The sequence below is a fragment of the Rhinoraja longicauda genome, chromosome 19 (genome assembly GCF_053455715.1).
Source record: "Rhinoraja longicauda isolate Sanriku21f chromosome 19, sRhiLon1.1, whole genome shotgun sequence".
In the NCBI taxonomy this organism is placed as follows: domain Eukaryota; kingdom Metazoa; phylum Chordata; class Chondrichthyes; order Rajiformes; family Arhynchobatidae; genus Rhinoraja; species Rhinoraja longicauda.
Genome location: NC_135971.1, coordinates 16882848 through 16908629, shown reverse-complemented (window position 1 = coordinate 16908629; position 25782 = coordinate 16882848). Strand labels below are relative to the sequence as shown.

The window sequence follows — 25782 nt, the reverse complement described above, 5'->3', positions numbered from 1 at the left end:
TCTGGTCAAAGGTACTGCAGCATACGGAGCAGAACAGTCAGGTTCTGCAATAGCTTCTTCCCCCGAGCCATCAGACTCTTGAATTCACAATGATCCACCGCCATTATTTTATATGCGAGTCACTTATTTATTTATTTTTCTTTAATCAATTTTTATTATTTGGTGTTACATTGAAGCCAGTTGCAACGGAATTTCATTCAAATATGCACTCGTCTGTATAGTTTTGAATGAAAATAAAATTTTATTCATTCATTCATTCATTCATTCATTCATTCATTCATCACAGATCCTCATTACACGATAATCAGAAACAGAGATAAGGTATGAACAAGAGCTAGTTTAAAAGCATTAAATTCTCCAAGTAAGCTTTAGTAAGTTTTAGAGATATAGATTTCAAAGGTATTTTTTTGTCACGTGTACCAATTAAGGTACAGTGATATGCGAATTACCATAAAGCCATACGAAAATAAAAGCAACAAGACACAAAATTACAAAAAAGGATTTCTGTTCCGTTGACGGACGCAGTTAACGCGTTGAAATGAACGGATCGACAGCTCTGATTCCACTTGCTGTTTATTTCTCTTTTCCCACATTTACATCCCCCCTGGTTTTATTTCCGCGCTCACTGGGGGTTTTACGACGCGGAATTTGGGGATTAAATGGGAGCCGTTCAGCGCCGACCTGTTGTCCACCGGGCTTCTGCCCCACAGCCCCTGAGCCCCGCTCCTGACGCCGGTCCCGGGACCCGACCCTTTTACACACCCGGAGCGGAACCGGAGCAGATTCTCAGCCAGTTTCCATCCCCCATCCAGAAGAAAGGATAAAGTTTCTCCGTGAATTTATTCCCAGTGAAGGTGTGGATTTGGGACTTGGTGTCCGCGTCGTAAAATGAAACTGTCCCGGACTCGTAACTGAGATAAACTCCCACCCTCCCGGGGATGGGACGGGCGGGGAGACGGGATGGAGGGGAGGTGAATGCATCAAACTCGTCACCCCACCGCCCGATGCTCCAGACTCCAGTCTCCGGGGTCTGTGTGACCAGTCTCTTCCTCTCCACAGACTCTGCGGCGACTCCCAGACTCCACCACTCACTCCCCGCCACCTCCACCTCCCAGTAATGTCTCCCCGATGTGAATCCCTCCGATCCCAGCACACACCGACTGACTGTAAACCTCTTCCCGGTGTCAGGGAGACTCCTCCGGGACCAGGTCCATCTCACCCTCTTCCGATCCTCAGACACCTCGAGCCCCGGACCCGCTGTTTCCACATCCAGGGTGACGGAGACTGGGGGGAGAAGCAGAGAATCAGAGAGTCCCCGGGGGTCGGGGGGAGACTCGGGCAGCGCGGCCCCGGGACCGGGGGAGAGGCCGCTCGGCCTCAGGCACAGGCGGGCGGACAACTGAATCCTTGCCCGGGGTTTCACTCCGACCACAGCGGGTGGACAAAAGACATCTTCCCCGGAGTTTTTATCCAGAGATGGAGAGGGGAATTTCGAGAGGAGGGGAGGGTGGACGAGTGCAGAGAGTGAGGAGGATTGCGAGATTGCGGTGGTGATGGGGGAATGAAGCGGGTTATTCAGATTTGGAGGCAGTTTGGAGCAAGTGGAGATTGAGGTGAGCTGTAATTTGAGGTTGTTAAAGAGGAGGTAGAGGTGTGGGGTGGAATTGCCATGATCATAGTGAATGGGGGCAGATGTGAGGGACCAGATGACCTGCCCCTGTTTCTTTGAGTGGAGGGTGAGAGAGAGGGAGGGTTGGCTTGGACTGTGGAAGGAAGCAGAGGTTGAATGATCAGGTGTTAGACAGAATGGGTGGAGACTTGTGGTTGTGGGGTCGTTGAAAGAGAGCGCATTCACGGGTGGATTTGATGGGTGTGTACAACTAACACACTGATCTCATTGTGAACCAATATATGAACTTCACTGAGGGACTTGACAATATTCCGCGTGTAAGGTTGGTCCAGAAAGCGAAGGCAGGTGGGAGCCAAGGCGAGCTGGTGAAATGGATGTACAATTGGCTTGGTGGTTGGAGGTAGAAGGTAGCGGTAGAAGGGTGATTTTTCTGCTTGGAGATCTGTGACTGGTGGTGTGCAGCAGAGATCGGTGCTGCAACCTTTGCTGTTCATGTTATATGATCATGGCTTGGATGTGAATGTGGGAGGTGTGATTAGTAAGTTTGTGGAGGAAGCAAAAATTGTGGATAGTGGGAAATGTTGTCAAAGTCTACAGCAGGATGCAGGGTAATTATCTAAACCTTATTTGCATTCAGAGATATCAAATCACGAGAGTGCAGGTTTATATTGAGAGCAAGGAATTTTAAAGTATATCTGAGATTTAGGTTTTACTAGACCAAGTTGGGCCCAAACCTCTCCTGCATTGATGCAGCACCCTCTCCTCCCCCCTCCCTCCCACCTCCCTGGGAGATAAATTTAAACTTTAAAATGTGAATAACTTAAAAAATATAACACCCATTTCAATTAAACTCTTTCCATTCGCACCAAAGGGACGACGGTAAGTAAGGTGGGCCTAAAATTGTCGCACTATCGTGTACCTTTTTGTCTGTAGTTCAGGAACGAACAAACAAACAAACGAGAGGTTTAGTACATAGATTTACACTGAGAGTGGGTGATATCTGGAACATGCTACAGAGGATGTGGTGGAGTGAGATATCATCGCTATATAGGAGATATTTAAATAGTTGAGGTGCAGAAGAATGCCGATGGAATGTGGGCAAATCGATTAGTATAACTGGGAAAAGATGGTCATGGACACAATGGGCCGAAGGGCCAGCCTCTGTAATGTACAACCATGGCTCTCAGGTCCAAGAGCACTGAATGACTCCACAGCCACCGGTGCAGGGTCGTTCCTCAGTCTCTGCGTGCAGTAATGTCTCCTTATCTCTGTCCTACACGGTGCGGCCCACATTCTGAGAGAGTGCTCGCTCTCCAGACCCATCTGACAGGGGAACCATCCTCCCTGCATCCATCCCACTGAGCCCTGTAAGGGCTCTGTGTTTCACCGAGATCTCCTCTAATACACCCAAACGCTCGAGTACACAGGCCTAGACTACCCAATCTCACACCGCACAGCAAAATCATTGTCGCAGGGACAAGGATTGTCAATCTTTGCCGCATTCAACTCTGTGTAAGGTTTATTATGCTGTAGGTATGAAAAAAACTAAAGATCACAAGAAAATAGCAGGAGGAGTAGGCTCCACTCCTCAGGCCGACTCCACCATTCAATGTGATCCTGACTGATCTAAGATGGCACCATTTCCTGTTCTCCATAACTGCTTCCAAGCCCGTCAGGGGCTCCCCGGGACAACAGGAGAAAGGGTGGCCACCCACAAAAACAAAAAAAGTAGGTTGTTTTCCGCTTTATTTGGACTAATAGCCTGTTGAAAACGGGGACCACTGGTGGCACAGGGGCGCCCAGGCGGTCCAAGGGCCTCTCCGATCCAACAGAACCTATCGTTAAATTACTTTTTTTTAAATGAGACCCGGAGGATTGCTTGAGAAGGCTGCGCAGTGGGGTAAGTGGATAATAGTCGAGTAAGATTGTGTGACGTCAATAAGACCTTGTGGATACCGCCCTAAGAGGATAGGGGACTGGTTGGCTAGTGGTCTGGACGGGCAGGATAAAACGTCCTGTGGATACCGCTCTAATTAACTAGGGATCTGCACAAGTAAGATAAGGCGTCCTGTGGATACCACTGTGTTTAGCTAGGGGTCTGTACGGGCAGGATCAGATGATCTGTGGATACCGCCCTAAGTGAGTACGGGTCTGTACGGGCAGAACCAGAATTGGAATAATTGGATAACATTAAAAAATAAAATTGCAAAATATTAAAGGAATATAGTAGAACTGTAGAAGATAGAAATAGCGTAGTAGGTAGTATAGTGACCATAGAGATGGAACGGAGTGAGAACAAGGACTGCATTTAAACGGACTGACCAAGTGCACTAAAATAAGACGAGTACAATGAATACAATAACTGCAGTTGAACTACTAAGTAAGAAATTCCCCGTATCCAAAGAGGATATTAAAAAACATTCTGAAAAATGGGAAAAAAGGACGAAAAAATTGGCTACGAAATGGCCCAAGGAAGGCACGTTTGATACAAACACGTGTGATGAAATGGAAGTGTTAATTAAGAACTATAGGCCTAAGGATAAATCAGAAATCCGAGTAACGAAAAAGGAAAAAGAACTAGACGTGCTTAAATTGTTTAGAATAGGAGAGAGGCTGAGGAAAGCATACCAGGAAAAGAATACCACCCCAAACAAGGGTGAAAAACCCGAAAAACAGCATGAAAGTCAGGAGCTTCAGGAGAAAAAATCAACTCTGTACCCCAGCCTAAGGGACCCTGGGTATCCCCCTCCCTATTCCAGCCAGGACGGAATAAAGCAGTGCCTTTTGGTGAAAGGGATAGTGGAGATAGAGGGAGAAGTCGCAGTTTGAAATGATGAGCAAGACATAAAGGAATATAGACAGAAGGGGGCAGCGAGAAAAGGAAAGGATGAAGCAAGAAGCACGGGAACGAGAAGCAGACATCAGAAGGCTGCAGGACCTCAGGGACAGAAAGATTTATGAGACCAGTCAGGCAGCAAATGAGGAGTATGAGGGATACAGCAACGCAGAAACACAGGCGAGTAATCAGCAGGCATCAGAGAGAAGGCAAAACTGTGAGAATGAAGCACAATTAGAAAGTGATGGGGAAAGAACAAGGGAGTGTAGAAGGGAAATAGAGGCATCCATGAAGCGCTTAGAGATAGAGATGAGGGAGATGGAAAAAGATATGGAAAGAGAAAGAAAGGAAAGCCAGGGGTATACCCAGAGAAGAATGAGGTGGGAAAGCATACAGGTAGAACCACAACAAGAGATGCCAAACGGGATACAGGAACTGAGGGGGAGAATGATGCCATTACTTCTGAAAAAGGCAGGACAAACCCAGTATATTCCTTGGGTGACCCGAGACCTAGAAGGGCTGAGAAACGCCTTGCCCAACATATATGACGGGGCAGGAAAATGGATTAGGGCCTTTGAGGAGGAAACTATGGGACGGTTATTGGCTATGGGAGATTTGAAGGCACTACTGGTGAAGGTAATGGGAACCACGAAATTAGCAGAGCTGTTTGAAATGGCTGGGATAAAAAACGCAAATAACCCGATGATTGATGGCCAGTCATTTGACCTAGTCAGACCGAGGGTATGGCAGGCCCTCAGAGACTGTTACCCGCACAAGGTGGACTTAAAGACATTGAGGGGAGACCCGCTGGGGGACACGGAGAACCCAGCAGCCTATTTGGAGGATCAACTGAAAAAGTGAAACCGAACAACAAATAGACGGTAGTGAGTTGATGACCACTTTGTTTCGGACCTCTGTGGTGGACGCCACGCCCCCTCAGGTTAAGTCCAGACTGGAAGAGGTGGTGGGATTGTCAACCATATCCCACTCCCAGTTCAGGGACCAACTGGTTCATGCAGTCGACAAATATCGTAAGGATAGACAAAGACTGGCGGACCAGCACGAAGAGGTGCAGAGAAAAGTGATGCAAATGCAACTAGAAGAACTGAAAAAGAAAGAACGTGAAAAAGGAAAGTAAATGCTGGCAGTAACAACAGACCCGGCTGAAACAGCAGAAATAAACAATGCACCGATGCATTGTGGGTCCTATGACAGAGCCAGGCAGAGGCCAGAGAATCCCATGCCAATAATAAATGTCTTTGGGGGAACGTTTCCTCAAATGCCCTATCAGGGACAAAATAAATCAGGAAATCAGCCCCGACAGGCCTGGGGCCCCCAAGGGGGGACGCAAGGAAGGGGACGAGGAAGGCCAGTAAGTAGATGGGCAGTTGATAAAACATGTTGGGGATGTAATCAGGTAGGGCACCTGAGGAGGGACTGCCCACACCGTCCATGGCCCGGTCCATACCAACAGGAACCCACAGGGGGTGAACAGTGTTTTAACACAGGATCGGCCCCAACGGGCCCGTCTGGAGGCCCAATTGGACTCATGAATCCCCATGCTAGATATTAGGGGTGCCCAGAGAACCCGGATGGGAAGGGACTTTACCCAATGATAACGCGAGAGGCAGAAGAAGAACCCATGGTTCAGATAATTTTGGGAGGACGGTTAACACCTATGATGATAGACACTGGAGCCACATATACTTGTGTACAGCCGCAGTATGCCTCCCACCTTCCCATGTCAGGGAAATTTGTTAAAACTGTAGGGTTGTCGGGAAAAACACAGTTAACACGATGCACAACCCCCGTAAGTTTGAAAATGAGCAATAGAGAAATAGTATTACCGATATGTTAATAACACGTATAGGTCATATACCTGTGCCTGGAGGACCCTTTAGACACTTGGTGATCGACTATGTGGACATGCTGAAAACGGTAAGAGGGAAAAGATACATGCTGGTAGTAATAGATAGATTTAGCAGATGGGCGGAGGCGATACCGTCTAAAGATGTGGGTGCAGGAACTGTAGTCAAGTTTCCGACTGACAAGGTCATCCCACGATTCGGCATACCGACCGAAATCGGTTCCGACAATGGAGCGGCTTTTATGCAAAAAACAGTTAAGTTGGTGCTGCAAACCCTAAGAGTGAAACAAAGATTTGAGTGTGTGTTCCACCCTCAGTCTCAGGGCATGGTAGAAAGGGTTAATGGAACGTTGAAAGCTAAGTTGAATAAGATTTGCGCAACCACAAAGTTAAATTGAATCGATGCCCTGCCACTGGCATTAATGAGCTGTCGCATGCAAACTAATCAAATAACTCATTTAACACCACACAAAATGCTCACTGGCAGACCCATGCCGATACCCAGATGGAGAGGTCCTTACAAGGGACCAAGCCTGGAACAATTAGAGGTGGAAGTGAAACAATACATGCAACAGTTAACTATGATACACAAGTCTATTTATACACAGGAAAAGCAAAGGGAGCCAGAGGTGGACCAGGAAGAAGGGCCTATTAAACCCAGAGATCAGGTTTATGTGCGAGCTTTTCGACGAAGGTGGAATGAGCCAAGAAGGGAACGACCGTTCACGGTAACTAAAGCCTCACTGACTGCCGTCCAGGTACATGGTACCATCTCAATCATTGTACAAGGACTGTCCCACAGGCACAACCTGTGAATAACCTCGAGGTAAGCGGGCAAGAGAACGAAAATACAGGAGAAGAGGTAAGCGAGCGTGAGAACGAAGACGCAGGGGAAGGATCAAGCATTGACCAGATCATAAAGGAAGTCTTGGGGGACATTAGTCACTCTGAGGTTGTTGAAAATGAGGTTGTGGGCGCCTGTCCTCCTCGCGACAATATGGGTGGAGGCGACATGGGGGAGGCCACGATTGCTTCTTCCAACTCAAACCTGGAAGTCCTCGACTTTGCAGACTTGGACTTGGCAGAACCAGACTGGTCCTAACGTTGCCCTGCTAGGGTCAGGGGAGCAGGTGCGGAATCGAAGGGACATTAAGAAAAGGGATGTCTATTGAAATCGCCCTGCTTGTAATTGCTATAATATTGTGTTGTGTTTTTCCATGTATCAAATCTCTCCTCGTGCAAGCTACTGTGAAGCAGTTCCCGTTGTTCCAGGATAAGAGCGCGTCTACCCTCCAAGGAAAGCAGACCCGCCGATAGAATACTATAATGACGACCAAATTGCATTGGAGGAGTACTTGGGATATAGATTGTAAGGGTAGCTGGGTCTTTTTTCCTACCCCAGGCAAATGGGGGTGGGGTTTTGGCCTAGTGACCCAGGACTTTAGTATGATAGAGGAAGAACACTGACGAGCTGCACATTATATATCTCAACACCCTGAAGTGGGGGCTAATAATGATCAGGTTTATGCCGTAAGCCAATGACATGTGCGACTGTTAGTTTTCTTTTTCTGTGAGACCATGTAGGTCTCAAAGGGGGATATATGGGAGTATATGTTTTGTATAGTGCACGAAATTCAGACATTCAAGTGTTAACTGTGTAGCATGTGTATTCTTAGGCATTCCTCAGTTAGACTGGCATTATTCCTCAGTTAGCAGTCCTTAGATCCCTTGTTCCATATTTGGGTCCTTAGACTTAATCCTTAGGCATTCCTACTTTGGTAACCTTTGACTTAGGGATTGCCTGTATACCATTATCTCTTTGCCTTGTCACATTTGGATGAAAGATAATGATGGCAAGAGAAGAGAAGACATATGTCTTGGGAGGATGGATGGACTAGAATAGAAAATATGGGTGGGGGAGTGTGAAGAGATAAGAGTATTAAGATAAGGGTAAGGCAGTAAATGGGATTTAATGGTGGCACACCAGACAGGAGGACTGCAAAGGAATGAATTATTATAGAGCAGGAGTGTGGGTATGAGGTAATGTAAAGAAGATAAGGTTTGGAATAATCCTATAAATATAGACTGCCCGATGTACTAAGTGAACAGTCAGGACAGTCATGCGGTTGACTTCCTGATTGTTCCAGCCGTTGTTTGCAAATAAAGGCTTTTAACTTCTCGAGGAATTCTCCGTGTTGCCTGTCTTAATTTCGAAGCTAAAGAAAACCACGACAGCCTCCACAGCCTTCTGTGGCAATGAATTCCACAAATTCACCACCCTCTGATTAAAAACATTTCCCCTTATCTCAATAGACAATAGGTGCAGGAGGAGGCCATTCGGCCCTTCAATGTGATCATGGCTGATCATTCTCAATCAGTATCCCGTTCCTGGCTTCTCCCCATACCCCCTGACTCCGCTATCCTTAAGAGCTCTATCTATCTCCTTCCTAAAAGTACATCCTTTAATTCTGAGGCTATGACCTTTAGTCCTAGACTCTGTCACTAATGGAAACATCCTCTCCACATGCATTCTATCCAAGCCTTTCACTATTCTGTATTTTTCAATGAGGTCCCCCCTCATTTTAAATTCCAGTGAGTACAGGCCTAATGCCGACAAACGCTCATCATAGGCTCCTTGATAACTTCCGGTTCCCAGGCCCCCACTCCCTCATCTTCACCATGGATGTCCAGTCACTCTACACTTCCATCCCCCACAAGGATGGTCTAGAAGCCCTCCGTTTCTTCCTCGACCGTAGAACCAGCCAATCCCCATCGACCAACGTTCTCCTCCGCCTAGCAGAGCTGGTTCTTACCCTCAACAACTTCTCCTTTGACTCCTCCCACTTCCTCCAAACCAGAGGCGTAGCTATGGGCACTCGCATGGGCCCTAGCTACGCCTGCCTCTTTGTCGGGTACGTCGAACAATCCCTGTTCCAGACGTACACTGGCCCCATTCCCGAAATCTACCTCAGCTACATCGACGACTGCATTGGTGCTACCTCTTGCACCTGTGCAGAACTCACTGACTTCATACACTTCACCTCCAATTTCCATCCTGCCCTTAAATATACCTGGACTATCTCTGACATCTCCCTCCCGTTTCTGGACCTCACCATCTCCATCACAGGAGACAGACTAGTGACGGACATTTACTATAAACCCACCGACTCGCACAGCTATCTGGACTAAACTTCTTCCCACCCGGTCCCCTGCAAAAAGTCTATCCCCTACTCCCAATTCCTCCATCTACGCCGCATCTGCGCCCGGGATGAGGTATTTCACAGATGAGGCTTCCGAGATGTCCTCGTTCTTCAGAAAACGGGGCTTCCCCTCCGCCATTGTAGATGAGGCTCTCACTAGGGTCTCTTCTACATCCCGCAGCTCCGCTCTTGCTCCCCCTCCCCCCACTCGCAACAAGGACAGAATCCCCCTCGTTCTCACCTTCCACCCCACCAGCCAGCGGATCCAACATATCATCCACCAACATTTCTGTCACCTACAACGGGACCCCACCACTGGCCATATCTTCCCATCCCCTCCCCTCTCTGCGTTCCGCAGAGACCGTTCCCTCCGTAACTCCCTGGTCCACTCGTCCCTTTCTACTCAAACCACCCCAACCCCGGGCACTTTCCCCTCCAACCCCACGAGATGCAACACCTGTCCCTTTACCTCCCCCCTCAACTCCATTCAAGGACCCAAACAGTCTTTCCAGGTGAGACAAAGGTTCACCTGCACCTCCTCCAACCTCATCTATTGCATCCGCTGCTCTAGATGTCAACTTATTTACATCGGCGAAACCAAGCGCAGGCTCGGCGATCGCTTCGCTGAACACCTGCGCTCGGTCCGCATTAACAAAACTGATCTCCCGGTGGCCGAGCACTTTAACTCCCCCTCCCATTCCCAGTCTGACCTTTCTGTCATGGGCCTCCTCCAGTGCCATAGTGAGGCCCGCCGGAAGTTGGAGGAGCAGCACCTCATATTTCGCCTGGGCAGTTTGCAGCCCGGTGGTATGAACATCGACTTCTCCAACTTTAGATAGCTCCTCTGTCCCTCCCTTCCCCTCCTTCTTCCCAGATCTCCCTCTATCTTCCTGTCTCCACCTATATCCTTCCTTTGTCCCGCCCCCCTGACATCAGTCTGAAGAAGGGTCTCAACCCGAAACATCACCCATTCCTTCTCTCCCGAGATGCTGCCTGACCTGCTGAGTTACTCCAGCTTTTTGTGAATAAATCGATTTGTACCAGCACCTGCAGTTATTTTCTTATGCTCATCATAGGTTAATCTACTCAATCGTGGATCAGACTATTCAGACTGGGACATTTTTTCTTGGGAGCCTGTCAGAGGAACATTATCGATGTGTATAAGATGCACAGTTAAGATGATTAGCCACAATACTTTACCCAAGGTCGGAGAGTCTAAACCTCGAGCGCATCAGTTTAAGGTGAGATTGGGAACAATAAAAAGGACCCGAGGAGCAGGTTTTTCTGTCAGTGGGTAGTGTAGATGTGGAACGATCTGACAGAGGAAGTGGTTGAGGCAGATACAATTACAACAGTTTACAGAGAATTGGGTAGATACGTGGATAGGAAAGACTTGGAAGGATATGAGCCAGACTCAGGCAAGTGGGGCTAGCTTGGTTGGGCAACTTGGTTGGCATGGTCGAGTCGAGTCAAAGGGCCTGTTGCTGTGCTGCAAAGCTCTCAGACTCTGTGATTCTTCCCAGCAGATGAGCTTGGTGGGAGATCAAATCTTCAATTTCCCTTCAGTCCAAAATACCATTAATCTTTGCATCTAAGTATTACTTAAAGATAGACACAATTGAAATGCTGGAGTAACTCAGAGGGACAAGCAGCATCTCTGGAGAGAAGGAATGAGTGACATTTTGGGTCGAGACCCTTCTTCAGACTGAAGAAGGGTCTCGACCCGAAAAGTCACCTATTCCTTCTCCACAGAGATGCTGCCTTTCTCGCTGAGTTACTTCAGAATTTTGTGCCTGCCTTCGATTTAAACATGCGTCTGCAGTTCCTTCGTACACCTGTTACTTAAAGATGTCAGGAACAAGAACAATGGAAAAGGTATAAGCTTTACCTTGCTTGAAGTCATTAGATGTTTCTTTAAATGCTGTGTTCAATGAAACAGGGCAATTAAACTTTTCAATTGGCAAGGCATCGTCTACCACCGACAGTGGTTTGGCTTCATCACGAACCCTGCGAATATTTAACAGCTGTTTATCAACTGAGCATCAGAAATGTTTTGAGTTGATCCACAAAAACTTACAATGTTTCCATCAAGAGCATGTCCTACCTTCGCTTGCGACCGGCTTCCTCCTGAAAGAAATAAAACACAAATCTCAATTGACTGAGATGTTACGTCCTCATTCCGACAGCGGGAATTTCTCCACATTTCCACAACACTCTGATAATTCCCATTTCCCAACTCTTATCGCCGCAGCCATGCAGATAGAAAGCTGATATTGCCATAGAGATGTAGAACGATGGGGAATAGCACAAGGAGTGTTCATGAGAATGATGCCAGAACTGAGAGGGTGGAGCTCAATGCAAAGAATGAACAGGTCGACGAATATTATCTGGAGAAGATGTCAGGAATGATAAGATAGAATTTAAGATTAGCGGTGGATTTAAATGGGGGGGGGGGATGAAATATCCCTAATCGATGGGAGAGCAAAAATCAATGCTGAAATGTAACGTGGTCTTCAATAAATACTGAAAGGAATACAGTCATGAGAACATGGACCTCACTTGCATTGGAGGGACTGAAGCCAACAGCAGAGATAATTTAAGGGCAAGCGGGATAAATACGTGAGCACTCCTGGTATTCAAGGTACTGTTACCGGGTGTGGTGAGTAGATGGGAGGGATGTTGAGAGGAGCAGAAATCTTGACTGGATAGGATGGGCTGAATGGCCTGGTCTATGATGTAGAATGAGATGTCATTCTTGGTGAACAAAGGTGGGTAAAACAAACAGAGCAAATTCCCCCAAGGTGACCGCCCACTGCTGATGGGAACCGGATATAGATGATCAATCTGCTGTGTGTGGGCCACGTTCTAGATTTCAATGTTAATCCCCACAATGTGGTCATGGCTGATCCAGCCAAGGACTGAACTCCTCCGCTTTGTCCCATTCCCTTTGATTTCAGTTCCCCAAATTTTCAAAAATGTATCTTCCCCTGGTATAAATATGTCTAACAGGTTAAACCTCTCAGAGTCTGTGGGTTGGAGAATCCCAGAGATTTACTGCCCTCTGTTCATTCGTGTTCCTTCGGATCAGGTATAGATTCAGCCGTCGTAGTTTTGAGCTCTACAGAATACAAACTCCTCTCTACATTCCGGCTAGGCAGTCCTGAGATCCCATAGATAATGTGGGAGGCCAATTAGTTTGGGAACAACAACAACTGGAACAGATGAAACATTTACCCAGTTCTCAATTACCGGTAAATGCAGCATTTATTTCAGAAATGTCACCCACCATTTTGTGACTGCACTTTCACTTCACCGGACTGTAGTGTAACCCCTCACCTTCAGAAACACCACACTGTCCTTTTGATCCATCTGCTGCTGCAACTTACAGAGTTCCTCCTGAATGGAATTTAAATTCTCTTCAATTTCTCGAAGATTTTTCTCCATTGCATTTAGAATCTTCTTCTCTTCCTCCCGGATATCTATCAGTACACGCTGCTCTTTCTCAGAGAGAATCTGGTGCATTTCAGCAAACTCGGATGTGATCTTGGACTGAAGGTTGTGTGACTGTTCCTGTGAAATGAAAGGTGAAGATCAATATTTCATCAAAATCTCAAAGTGTGGAGTCGTGCATTTTGGTGGTAGGAATAAAGGCATAGATTATTTTCTAGATGGGGGTCAGAATCCAGAAAATGGTGGTGCAAAGGGATTTGGGAGTGCTGGTGTTGGATTCCCAAAAAGTTAATCTGCAAGTCGAATCGATAGTAAGGAAAGCAAACTCTGTGCCAGCATTTATTTCAAGAGGGCTTGTATACAAAAGCAGGGATGTAATGTTGAGGCTCCATAAGGCGCTGGTAAGGCCGCATTTGTAATATTGTGAACAATTTTGGGCACCATATCTGAGGAAAGATGTGCTGGCTCTGGAGAGGGTCCAGAGGAGGTTTACAAGAATGATCCCAGGAAAGAGTGGGTTAACCTATGATGATCGTTTGTCAGCACTGGGCCTGCACTCGCTGAAGTTTCAGAGAATGAGGGGGACCTAATTGAAACATACAGAATAGTGAAAGGTTTGGATAGAATGGATGTGGAGAGGATATTTTAACTAATGGGAGAATCCAGGACTCAAAGTCAAAGTCTTGGAATTAAAGGACATTCTTTTAGGAAGATAGAAATTTCTTTAGTCAGAGGGTGGAGAATCTGTGGAATTGTTTGCCATAGAAGGCTATGGATATTTTTAAGGCAAAGATAGATAGATTCTTCAATAGTACAGGTGTCAGAGATTATGGGGAGAAGGCATGAGAGTGTGGTCTGGAAGGAGAGATAGGTCAGCCAAGATTGAATGGTGCTGTAGATGTGGTGGGCCGAATGGCCCCGTTCCTTATGACTTTAATTCCCTGCTGCCTATTCCTTTTCACGTACCCATTAATTCTCATTCATCCGCCCACCACCCACATTCGCAGGGATAATTTACATTTACCGATTAACCTTTGAACCAGCATGTATTGGGGACCAAAGATACTAGAGGAGCAAGATAGACCACCCGACTCTAAAAACTGTAGTAGGTCATGGGTAAATTTCAGTGCCATTTTAGTAAGCAGATTCTGTGTGCCAGACTGGGCTGTGTTTACAACTCTCTGCAATTTCTTCGTATATAAAATGTTTGCAAACAATTATGTTTGTTCAACTTCTTGGATGGGTTGATAGTTGACATCTATAACTATTTCTTGAAGAGTTGCTGCTTCGTGATCTTTAAACTTTGGATGTTACATTGAATATTTGCACTAGAGATCCACTGTCTGTATCAGGCCAATTGATCATATTTAATGAACTGTTCATCTTTGCTTTCTCTGTTAATTTTAATTTCACCTCCATGAGCTGTATCTCTTTTTGTTTTATTTTAAAAAGGCATGGAAGCAGAGATTAGGCATTTGCAAACAATAGAACTCTACTGTATCCACAATATAATTGAAAAGACATTTAACTTTATACTTAGAGCCAAGAAAATTTGAGTTGGTGAATTGATTAGTTAAAAATCCTTGACAGCCACTAAAATGACAAATGCTGCCTGATACGGTACAGAAGCATGAATCCAATTCAAATAGACACAGTGGTGGAGTAAGTCACCGGGTCAGGCAGCATTTCTGGAGAAAAAGGATGGGTGATGTTTCATGTTGGGACCCTTCTTCAGACAAAGGGGGGAAGGTGAAGAGCTGGTATAAATCAGGGCCTGATCATTTCATTGGTTAGCTGACATGCGAAACAGTGCAACCCTGTATATCTTGCACATAAAATGATGTAAATCTTACCATGAATGACAGAAATAAAAAGTGTTATCCTTGTTTATGAAGTTCATTTATGAATGATGTAAAATTAAAGGGGATTGGTGCAATATACTGCTAACCCACAAATGGGTCGTTATGAGATATTCACATTTGAAAAAAACACAAATCACAAAAAAAACAAGAAGGTGCCTATGTTATTTGACCAACTTATCGGTTGAATTTAAATATGATTTTTTCACAGGTTGTAGGGTAGTGGGTAAGTATCGTGTCAATGCATGTAACTCATTACAAAAGTGAGGGTCAGCACTATATTGCACCGGCCCCCTCAATTATATGTTAAATTCAAAACTAAACTATGGTAGCAATGTACATTACTCCTGTCGAAAGCTAGCACTTCTATATAAGTGCAGGTATGTAAGCATTACATTTTATTATACTAATGTAGAATGAAAATAATGATAAAATATCTTGACATGTGTCCATAGTTATTTTATTCACAATATTAGGATTTCTGGAAATAAGTTTGATGTCACTGATTGCGAATGTGTATGGGTAGGCCCTAATGAAATGTATGTGAGAGAACAGTGATCATGATAGGGAGAACCATGTGCTGAGAAGTGTGTGAATGACTGATTTTATATTTGTGTATATATATATATATATATATATATATATATATATGTATATATATATATATATATATATATATATATATATATATGTGTAAACCACCTTATGTATGCCGATGATCTGGCGGTTTTTTCTCCTAGCAGTGCTGGGTTTCAGCAGATGTTGAATATATGCTCTGAGTATGGTGTCCAATTTGACGTGAAATACAATGCTAAAAAGAGCGTTGTCATGATTTGTAAAGTAAAAGGGGACAAAGATCTAGTCTTCCCATCATTTTACCTGTCAGGGCAGGTTCTATCTGTCTGCTGTAAAGCTAAGTATCTGGGACATGTCATCACAGATCAAATGTCTGATGATGAGGACATGTATAGACAGCGCCGCATGTTGTATGCACAAGCTCACATGTTGGTTAGGAAATTCCACTGGTGCTCAGGAAATGTCAAGATAAACCTGTTTAGAGCGTACTGTACTCCTCTTTACACTGCTCCTTTGTGGATAAAGTTTAATAAGTCAAGCATTCATAAACTTAAGGTTGCTTATAATGACTGCATGCGCATATTGCTTAGAAAGCCAAGGTGGTGCAGTGCAAGGGAACTGTTTTTTAGTGCAGGAGTCAATACGTTTCATGCCCTGTTGAGGAATCTCATGTTTAAATTTATATGCCGATTGAATGGTTCTCAGAATTCCATCAATGTGCTGCTGGTAAATCCTGGTTTCAGTGCCGTGAGATACCTGTCACCTATGTGGAAACATTGGTATTGTTGCCTTTTCTAATTTAATTTAATTTTATATGTATATACTGTGTGCTGTATGTGTATTCTAATGGACCATGAGTCTGCTTAATAAAATTTTAATAATAATATATATATACAGAGAAAAAGAGAGAGAGAGATTGAAAGTAAAAAGGTTGCTAAACAAATAATTAGAGGAAATCACTAGAAAGAAACTAGACATATATCTATGCGTATATATATATATATATAAACCATAAAGGTTGAATCGCCTTTATGGTTTATGTACATCATATGAAAAATAAGATGAAGAGAGAAATAGAGCGTTGCTTTAAATCAAAGTTGCTTCTGATCCACGAGAAGGAACTTTGAGATCTATTTATCTCCATCTTGCCTCTCACACACAAACACACATACACAAGCACACATTCATATCTACATATATATATACATATATTTAAGTTGAATTTGTGCTGAGTGTGTGTCTGAGCAGTACAAGGGAAATTGCACAAAAGAGGGGACTGGGGAGGAAGGATGGGAGGGAAATGGGCAGACACAGTGAGAAAATAACATCAGATAAATTTAGCAGGGGGAAAACATTTAAAAATAACAAAAAAATGCGAGTTGATAGATGAGATATTTTCTGCACTTTGATTGGATCATCACACATACTGTTCCCCCACAACACTGATTACACGGCGAGAGGAGGGTTTTGCTTACTAAAATGACGTCACGTACTACACGTTGGGGACGTGGAAGGAATCCGCCGCTCACAGGGAGAAGGCGTGAACCACACGGGCAGCGTCCGAGGTCAGGATCGAACCCGCTCACCAGAACTAGGAGACAGCAGCACTACTTGTGTCACTGCGCTGCCCTGTTATTACACGTATCACAGGGATCAAACCTGCGCAAGATCAGGAAATCGAAACTTAAAAGCCTCACCAGAACTCCAGAAATCTTCTCTTTCTGTTGCTGCTCCATTTGCTGGATCCCTGATTTATATTTTGTGAGAGACTGGATGGAAGATTTCACCTGATCCTGGAATTGTGTTTGGGAATCAGAACATTAAATTTTTGAACAATAAAAATTGAATTAAAATGATGTGATTAAAATCGGTTTGCTTTTACCTTAAAGACTTCAACAGCTTCATCTACCGGCATGAAGCGGTGATCTCTGTGTTCCCGCGCATCTCGACAAACCACACAGATCAGCTTCTTGTCAGTTTCACAAAACAGCTTCAGTTCTTCCTGATGTTTCTCGCAGTGAAGTTTACTTTCCTTCTCTGGAAATATTTCCCGATTCAGGCTCAGTGTTCGAGTTTTCTCAGCCAGTCTCGCCAAGGCCCGACTCACCCTGAGGGTGCGGTCTGTAAACACCTCTCTACATTCCGGGCAGGAGTTTCTCTCCTCCCTGTCCCAACTCTGTGTGATACAGGAGCGGCAGAAGTAGTGCCCACACTCCAGTGACACCGGATCGGTGAAGAAATCCAGGCAGATGGGACAAACTACCTCCTCGGTTAAACTCTCGACCTGGTCTTTCGAAGCCATTTTAACTTCCTGGTTCAAAACGCGTTCCCTTTCGCGCAGCTGCTGAACCCTTGCAGTATCGGGGCACGGCTGAGGGGAGGCGGAGCTCAGCCCCGTCAATCACAGCCCTGACCAGCAAGTGGATGTTATATGTAATAAGCTGCGGGTAAATTTCATTCCCTTCAACTAAATACATCAGTGTTTCCCATCGTGAATTGTTCATTATATTAGGCTGCACAATTATATTATTTCTACAGCAAACACTGTTATTTTATTTAACAGTCTCATGTGCCAACTTGTATTCAACTTAATGAGCGAATTATACTCCATTGTCACATGAACCATGGGACCGTGAAATGCTTTGCTTTTGCATGCAATCCGGTAAAATACAGACCTCCCCCAGGCAGTACAGAGAGAGTCGCCACGTTTCTGGGGCTGAGAAAGTTGCGGGATGTTTATGGAACTGTCTATATTTCCCCGCAGCGGCGAACCAGGTCCCGCCGCACGAGGCAGCAGGCGCCCCCGCGCCGCCCCCTTCCTTCTCGGCTCTGACGAAAAGACAGTGGGGGCAAGTTTCAAGGGTCATGTTTTATTACACAGGGTGGTGGGTGCCTGGAACGTGCTGCTGGAGTGGTGGCATTGCATAGTCTGATGTGGGCTGAAGGGACAGATCTAGTTCTTTGTGACCATCAACTAAACCGACAGGTTCATTACAGCTCCCATTCCCAGCTCCTCCCCCACAACCATTAGGTTCTTGGACCGACCTGCAGTGCCCGCGTTTGGCCCATATCCCTCCAAACCAGCCCTATCCATGTATCTGTCCAACTGCTTCGTAAATGTTGTGATAGTCCCTGCCCAACTACCTCCTACTGTATAATCTAGATAGAGAAAAAATGTTCCCTACGTTGGGGGAGTACAGAACCAGGGGTCACAGCCAAAGAATAAAGGGGAGGCCATTTGAAACTGAGGTGAGAAGTGACTTATTCATCCAGAGAGTTGTGAATTTGTGGGATTCTCTGCCACAGAAGGTAGTGGAGGCCAATTGACTGGATGAATTTAAAAGAGAATTAAATAGAGCTCTACGGGCTAGTGGAATCAAAGGATATGCGGAGAAGGCAGGCACGGGTTACTGATTGTGGATGATCATCCATGATTACAATGAAAATGTGGTTCTGGCTCGAAGGGCCAAATGGCCTCCTGCGCCGATTTTCTGTTTCTATGTAACAGTCCGCAGCCGAGGTCAGGGTCGAACCCGGCTCCCTGGCCCTGTGAGGCACCGGCTCTTCCCGCTGCTCCACAGTACCTCAGAAATATTAAGTCTTCTCTTTCCAAATACCGTATACTGCCCGACCTGCTGAATGCCACCAAGGCTTTCTGGGGTTTTTTCTTGGCAGTTTACGGGCAGACTCACATTCCAATTGACCATTGAACTGGAAAATCTAAAATAAAAACGCAGATGCTGAAAATCCTAAATGAAGACGTACAGTAAGATGCAAGAAATAGTCAGTAGGCCGGTTAGCTTATGTAGAGAAAGAAACGGAGTTAATGACTCAGGTTGAACACCATTGGTCATCAGTATTAGATCTGAAATGTAAGGTCTGTTTCACCTTGCTGTTGCTGCCTGACCTGCTGTGTATTTGGAGCGTTTTTTGCTTCTATTCCACATTTTGAAGCCTCAACGTTTTAAGCCATGCATTTGGTTTGGGCCGCAGGTGTGGTAACAGGTCACAAAAGTCACTTATTAAATCATATTCCCGCTGTTTATCACCAACACTCTATACAACAGGGGCTACTTCACAGGAGCCAACTAATCTACAAACCCGCACGTCTTTGGGATGTGGGAGAAAACCGGAGCTACTAGAGGAAACAGTTGAGATTAGCTTGGCATTGTACTGTTCCACGTTCTATGTGGGCCGAAGAGCCAGTTCTAGTTCCACATGGCCATCAACACCGAGAGAACCATTGTATTTCCCACTACCAACATTCAGCTTTATTCTTCTCTCTTCAATAATTTCAAATTTCATTCCTCCCTCCTATTTACACCTCCCGAGTCAGACTTTTACCGCCCTCTTACGTACGACATCAATACCAATTCTTTCACTCAGATATAACAGACCTGTAGCTCTTGGAAATCCTTCTTCAGACCAAACAAGGGTCCTGACCCTAAAGCGTGATCTGTCCATTTCCCTCCACAGATGCTGCCTGGCCCGCTGAGTTCGTCCAGCACTTTGTTGTTGTTTTTTTAACCCCCATTACATTTCAACAGATTTCTTGTATCTACCATTTCCAATATTCAATAGACAATAGGTGCTGGAGTAGGCCATTCGGCCCTTCGAGCCAGCACCGCCATTCAATGTGATCATGGCTGATCATTCTCAATCAGTACCCCGTTCCTGCCTTCTCCCCATATCCCCTCACTCCGCTATCCTTAAGAGCTCTATCTAGCTCTCTCTTGAATGCATTCAGAGAATTGGCCTCCACTGCCTTCTGAGGCAGAGAATTCCACAGATTCACAACTCTCTGACTGAAAAAGTTTTTCCGTATCGCCGATCTAAATGGCTTACCCCTTATTCTTAAACTTGGCCCCTTGTTCTGGACTCCCCCAACATTGGGAACGTGTTTCCTGCCTCTAACGTGTTCAACCCCTTAATAATCTTATACGTTTCGATAAGATCCCCTCTCATCCTTCTAAATTCCAGTGTATACAAGCCTAGTCGCTCCAGTCTTTGCTCCTATACTCAACTTTCTTCACTGCCTGCTGTACCTGCATGCTTCCTTTCAGTGACTGATGCACTAAGACACCCAGATCGCGTTGTACGTCCCCTGTTCCTAACTTGACACCATTCAGATAATACTCTACCTTCCTATTCTTACCACCAAAGTGGATAACCTCACACTTATCCACATTAAACTGCATCTGCCATGCATCCGCCCACTCACACAACCTGTCCAAGTCACCCTGCAACCTCTTAGCATCTTCCTCACAGTTCACACTACCACCCAGCTTTGTATCATCTGCAAATTTGCGAATGGTACTTTTAATTCCTTCATCCAAGTCATTAATGTATATTGTAAATAGCTGCGGTCCCAGCACCGAGCCTTGCGGTACCCCACTAGTCACTGCCTGCCATTCTGAAAGGGACCCATTTATCCCCACTCTATGCTTTCTGTCTGTCAACCAATTTTCTATCCATGTCAGTACCCTACCTCCAATACCATGTGCTCTAATTTTGCCCACTAATCTCCTATGTGGAACCTATGTGGCTTTCTGTGTCGAGGTACACCATATCCACCGGCTCTCCCCTGTCAATTTTCCTAGTTACATCCTCAAAGAATTCCAAAAGATTAGTCAAGCATGATTTCCCCTTCCTAAATCCATGCTGACTCAGAACGATCCTGTTACTACTATCCAAATGCTCCGCAATTTCGTCTTTTATAATTGTCTCCAGCATCTTCCTCACCACTGATATAAGATTAACTGGTCTATAATTTCCCGTTTTCTCTGTCCCTCCTTTCTTAAAAGGTGGGACAACATTAGCTACACTCCAATCCATAGGAACTGATCCTGAATCTATAGAACATTGGAAAATAATCACCAATGCGTCCACAATTTCTAGCGCCACCTCATTAGGTACCCTGGGATGCAGACCATCAGGCCCTGGGGATTTATCAGCCTTTAGTCCCATCAGTCTACCCAACACCATTTCCTGTCTAATGTGGATTTCCTTCAGTTCCTCCGTCACCCTAGGATCTCTGGCCACTAGAACATCTGGGAGATTGCTTGTATCTTCCTTAATGAAGACAGATCCAAAGTACCGGTTCAACTCGTCTGCCATTTCCCTGTTCCCCATAATAAATTCCCCCGCATCTGTCTTCAAGGGACCCACATTTGCCTTCACTATTTTTTTCCTCTTCACATACCTAAAAAAGCTTTTACTATCCTCCTTTATATTATTGGCTAGTTTACCCTCGTACCTCATCTTTTCTCCCCGTGTTGCCTTCTTAGTCATCTTCTGTTGCTCTTTAAAAGAATCCCAATCCTCTGGCTTCCCACTCTTCTTTGCTTTGTTGTACTTCTGCTCTTTTATTTTTATGCTGTCCTTGACTTCCCTTGTCAGCCACGGGTGCCTCTTACTCCCCTTGGAATCTTTCCTCCTCTTTGGGATAAATTGATCCTGCAACTTCTGCATTATTCCCAGGAATACATGCCATTGCTGTTCCACCGTCTTCCCTGCAAGGGCCTCCTTCCAGTCAATTCTGGCCAGCTCCTGCCTCATGCCTCTGTAATCCCATTTGCTATACTGCAATACTCACACTTCCGATTTTCCCTTACATAAACAGTTCACAGCGCCCCCTCAGAGGGTCTCAAACGCTAGGGAGTAGAAATAGGTTTTGAGCCTGGACTTAAAGGAGTCGATGGAGAGGGCAGTTCTGATGGGGAGAGGGATGCTGTTCAACAGTCTAGGAGCTGCAACCGCAAAAGCGCGGTCACCCCTGAGCTTAAGCCTAGACAGCGGGATAGTCAGTAGCCCCAAGTTTGCCGACCTGAGGGACCTGGAGATAGAGTGGTGGGTTAGAAGAGTTTTTATATAGTGGCGGGGGGGGGGGGGCAAGCCCGTTTAGGGTTTTTTTTTTGAATAGGAGGAGATTGAAGTTGATTCTGTACTGTGCTGGGAGCCAGTGGAAATATGTGATCATGGCTGATCATCCACAATCAGTTACCCGTGCCTGCTTTCTCCTCATATCCATTGATTCTGTTAGCCCTCGGAGCTCTATCTAACTCTTTCTTGAAAAACTTCCAGTGAATTGGCCTCCACTGCCTTCTGTGGCAGAGAATTCCACAGATTCACAACTCTTTGGGTGATTTTTTTTTTCCTCATCTTAGTTCTAAATGGCCAACCCCTTATTCTTAAACTGGGTGACGTTTCGGGACAGAAGTCTGAAGAATGGTCTCGACCCGAAACGTCACCCATTCCTTCTCTCCAGAAATGCCGCCCGTCCCGCTGAGTTACTCCAGCTTTTTGTGTCCATCTTCGGTGTGCGCTCATGTGATCTAACCATCCGCCCAACTCGACTGTGTCCCGGACTCTTAACCCGGAATCTCTCTACATAAAACCTCACATGCAGTGGCAAAATAAGCCCCAGCCATCTATTCGTGCGCTGAGCTTGGAAGGAGGTGTTTGCGATAGAGGGTGTTTATCAGTCACTTGCGCACCATATGAACAGCCACAACCAGGATCCTGCTCGCTGCAGCTTTATAGGCGCACCACCATCAAAGCTACAACTGAACTCTGAATGAGCAACGGCCTGGGTTTCAATTTTGTTTGACTACACCACACGCACTAGGTACAATCGTACACGTTACACCCAGCCAATGTACCTACATTAGGCTTGTATTCACTGGATTAGGCTTGTATTCGCAGGAGTTTAGAAGGATGAGTGCGGATCATATAGAAACATATCTATCTATTACTAGTCCGTGTTTATGTGTGTATGTGCGCAGCATAACTTTTGTCGTTCGCACAGCCAAAACGGTACACCGTAGCACCACGCTTTTTGCACCACCTTACTCACCATCATCCTGGGCATATAATGAAACCACTCTCACTCAAATTGGAGTTACATTTGTAAAGCTAGAGAGATTTTAAAGTTTCACAATTTCCCCCCAGTGCTCACTCAGTGACCACACCCTCTTCTCTTCCCTGTTCCTCTCTACGAGGAATGGGCCCAAACGAGTCCACTTGGTCTAGTAAAATTATAAAAGGACTGGACAAGCTAGATGCAGGAAAATGTTACCAATGTTGGGGGAGTCTAGAACCAGGGGCCACAGTCTGAGAATAATGGGGAGGCCATTTAAAACTGATGTGAGAAAAAACGTTTTACAATACAATACAATACAATATAGCTTTATTGTCATTGTACAGGGGTACAACGAGATTGGGAATGCGCCTCCCATACGATGCAATAAATGAATTAGCTAATCAGTATTAATTTATACATCCCAGTGAAACAAAATTAGAACAGTTTTAAAACAGTATAAAGTGTAAGTAGGTCTGTGCCGGATCACTGTGCGATGTGACCATTCAGCTCAGCAGGACCGGTTCATAGCAGCTATGGCTCTGGGGACGATGCTGTTCCTGAGTCTGGAGGTGCGGGCATAGAAGGCCTTGTATCGTCTGCCCGATGGTACAAGTTCGAACAGACTGTTGCAGGGGTGTGAAGAGTCTTTGTGGATGCTGGTGGCTTTTCTGAGGCGTCGTGTGTTGTAGATGCCCTCCAAGGCTGGTAGCTGTGTTCCGATGGTCCTCTGAACTCTATGGACTACCCGCTGAAGAGCTTTCCTCTCTGCCTCCATGCAGCTGAGGTACCACACAGGGATGTCATGCGTTAGGATGCTCTCTATGGTGCAGCGGTAGAATGTCGTCAGCAGCTGTTGGGGCAGACCAGACTTCTTCAGTGTTCTTAGATTGAACAGTCGTTGCTGTGCCTTCTTGACCAGCGCAGCAGTGTTATTGGACCATGTTAGGTCCTCCGAAATGTGAGTGCCCAGAAAATTGAAGCTGGACACTCTCTCCACATTGTCCCCATTGATAAAGATCCCCGTTGTGTGACCTACGGAAGTTGATGATCAGCTCCTTGGTCTTGGTTGTATTTAGGGACAGATTGTTATCCGAGCACCAGTCCACCAGGTTCTGCACCTCCGCTCTGTATTTTGTTTCATCACCGTTGATCAGCCCGATCACCGTTGTGTCGTCTGCAAACTTGACAATGGTGTTGGTGTCGAATGCAGGAACACGGTCGTGTGTGAAGCTATATTGAATGAATAGCATCCTCACGTACGTGTCCTGTCTCTCCAGGTGAGTCAGGACAGTGTGAAGGGCCAGAGAGATGGCGTCCTCTGTGGATCTGTTTGCCCTGTATGTAAATTGACGTGGGTCCAGTGAGGCAAGGATGCTGGATTTGGCGTGTGAGAGGACCAGCCTTTCAAAGCACTTCATGACTATAGGAGTTAGGACAACCGGGCGGTAGTCGTTCAGGTTGGTGATCTTTGCTTTTTTGGGCACCAGCACTATGATAGCCGACTTCAGGCATTTGGGGGCCGTAGCCAGAGATAGTGACAGGTTAAAGATCCTGGTGAATAGCTCAGCCAACTGTTCAGCACAGTCCCTAAGTACCCTTCCTTGAACTCCATCCGGGCCTGCAGCCTTGCGTGGGTTGAGCCCTAGCAGAGCGCGTTGTACTTCCTGTGTGCTCAATGTTAAGACCAGTCCCTCCGCCTTGGCTGGGGTTCTTCCACTCAAGGTGGTGTTGCCAGTTTCGAAGCGGGCAAAGAAGGTGTTTAGCTCGTTGGTCAGTGTGGCATCGCTGTGGGGGCAGGCAGGGCTGCTCTTGGAGCCAATGATAATAATAATAATAATAATAATGCATTACATTTATATAGCGCTTTTCAAACACTCAAATACGCTTTACAGGGATGTTCCTGACATCAGGGACCTGATATCCCTGACGCAGCGTTCGATACAGTGGACCACGCCATCCTTATTGACCGTCTCCGGTACGCGGTTTGCATTGATGGCACTGCCCTGAGCTGGTTCGTTTCCTTCCTGAAAGATAGGAGTTTCACCATCAACATAGGCAGTTATTCCTCTTCTCCAGCTAGCCTCTCCTGCGGAGTTCCACAAGGCTCCATCCTAGGCCCCATTCTCTTCGCTCTATACATGCTCCCCCTTGGCCAAATCATTCAAAGGCACGGCATTTCTTTCCACTGCTATGCCGATGACACTCAGCTTTACCTCCCCCTAAAACCCAACAACCAGTCAAATTTAAACAGCCTCTTACACTGCCTTGAGGACATAAAATGTTGGATGGCACAGAACTTCCTCCAATTAAACGAGAGCAAGTCTGAGGTCATCCTATTCGCCCCCCGACTCAAATCGATAACAGGCAGCATTGGAAGCCTATCCTGCCTAGTCAAACCGCATGTCAAAAACCTCTGCGTGATATTTGACTCTGCATTAAAGTTTGACAAGCAAGTCAACGCTGTGGTAAAAGCCAGCTTCATACCATAGCTAAAATCAAACAT

General features: G+C 45.7%; 1 protein-coding gene across 1 annotated transcript; it reads right to left on the bottom strand.

Moving 5' to 3' along the window:
* Window positions 1-234: 234 nt before the first annotated feature.
* LOC144602867 (zinc-binding protein A33-like) lies at window positions 235-23279 on the bottom strand. The gene is made up of 5 exons (XM_078415988.1): window positions 23274-23279; window positions 17116-17211; window positions 12870-13103; window positions 11422-11557; window positions 235-1284 (listed from the first exon to the last, which is right to left on the bottom strand). The coding sequence occupies exons 1-5, from the start codon at window positions 23277-23279 to the stop codon at window positions 755-757; spliced, it is 1002 nt and encodes a 333-aa protein (XP_078272114.1). The 3' UTR covers window positions 235-754.
* Window positions 23280-25782: the final 2503 nt, after the last annotated feature.